Here is a 1,672-nt window from a genome sequence, read left to right as displayed (position 1 = left end):
CAATAAAAGAGAGAGAGAGAGAGAGAGAGAGGCATGCATTGAATGCATTGTCGGCATCACTAAATATAACAAAACCAAATTAACAAATGAAAGCACAATTATAAATAACTTATAAAAGAATCAAAAGTACTCAGGATGGCTCACATTTCCCGCCAGGAGAGAGAGAGAGAGAGAGAACGGTATAGAAAACGTGGCAACACTGTACATAGGTGCGGGCCACACCACAGCCGCAAACGTGCGCGAGGAGGACTATAGTAGAGATACGTGGTGCCCTAGTCGCCTGTCGTGGGGTTTGTAGGGCGCCACGACCACCAGTAGGAAGCTGCGACCAGCAATAAGGACTTACGACCTCGAGACGGTAATGCCAAGCATATGCCAATAACGAGCTATGATCCCATGAACGAACCGAGAAGGTGCAACAAGGCTGTTAACAGAGGGCAACGACAAAGCTACTATAGTCGCGGTGTGCAACTCTGAGGTTGTTATTATCGTGCCATGACAACCTACCCCTAAACAGTGCGTCCAGTTTCGTGTGTAATATGAGATGCATGTGATTCGTGTACAATATGTTAGTGTATAATAATATTCGTGTATAATATGTTCGTGCACAATAATATGATTCGTGTATACAATAACACAAAATCGGAAGCACTTTTGAATGGTAAGTTGCCAGGGTACGATAATGACAACCTCAGAGTCGTGCAGCACGACTATAGGATGCTATGTTCGTTGCGAAGGTGACACGTCATCTCACTAGGTAGTTACATCCCGCCTACGATAGCACTTATAAAGCCGGAGGTGGGCAGCAGGAAATCCAGTCTTGCTGCTCCAGTGACCCGAGTCAGGACAAGATGGTCTGTGTCAAGGCCCAAGACCGCGCCCCCAAAAGGTTGGTAAGGTCCCAGGTAGAAGAGACAGAGGAAGCCGTAACACCTGCCACCTGTACCCAAGCTGCACCAACTGCTACCGACTCCCAAGAGCAACCACCGATGCCATGATGTTGGAATCCTCCACCGAGGTTGCCTCTGGGTCTGACAAAGATGTCACAGCATAGGACAGCCATAAATTGTGACCTTCGACGCTGAGACAGAGCGTGACAATGGCTTGTGTTTCAGGGACAACCCCATATTTTACAAAAAGGGTTTGCTGAAGCATAACGACACCGCAAAGAAGCAGAGCCTTTATGAGGAGAAGGCGAAGTCCCTAACCCCCCCCTGTCACAGGTATGTATAAATATACTGATCTTCTTAGTGGCTTTTCCATATCACACAGAAAATAACATATATTCAAATACTTATCACAGGGCTGATGTCCCATTCCCCATTCTATGTCAACCATACTTTGAATATGAACTTCATATTTTTAATCCTAACATCGCACACAAGTCCAATTGATGTGACTGAATGGATTGCGGACCAGGTACTAGCGGCTGTCTGAGGTCAAGTCCGGCCAGGTTTAGGAACAGATAAGGATGACCTAGAGGGACCAGTGGATTTTATACACCTTCGGGTTCCTCGAGACCCACATTTGTCAGCTGCCCGACCAGCCAGACAGCCAAGGTAAATATTTGTAGACAAGTTCATAAACGACATGCAAAAGGTGAAAAAACAATCTAAACTACGATGTATTATTAATAACATATTTAATATAAAAGTAGACACATAGTAGTAAT

At 45.3% G+C, this 1,672-nt stretch overlaps 1 protein-coding gene across 1 annotated transcript in view; it reads left to right on the top strand.

Annotated features, from left to right (window-relative positions):
• Nucleotides 1-1,054, top strand: part of LOC145398651 (uncharacterized) — a 2,129-nt gene extending 1,075 nt beyond the window's left edge. Inside the window, exon 2 of the mRNA XM_080271459.1 lies at nucleotides 890-1,054. Coding sequence (XP_080127585.1) covers nucleotides 890-1,054 — 165 coding nt within the window. The remainder of the gene's footprint in view (nucleotides 1-889) is intronic.
• Nucleotides 1,055-1,672: the final 618 nt, after the last annotated feature.

Source organism: Coenobita brevimanus, chromosome 5 (genome assembly GCF_032717465.1).
Source record: "Coenobita brevimanus isolate Jiangsu-jjx chromosome 5, ASM3271746v2, whole genome shotgun sequence".
In the NCBI taxonomy this organism is placed as follows: domain Eukaryota; kingdom Metazoa; phylum Arthropoda; class Malacostraca; order Decapoda; family Coenobitidae; genus Coenobita; species Coenobita brevimanus.
This window is presented reverse-complemented; position numbering and strand designations above follow the sequence as displayed.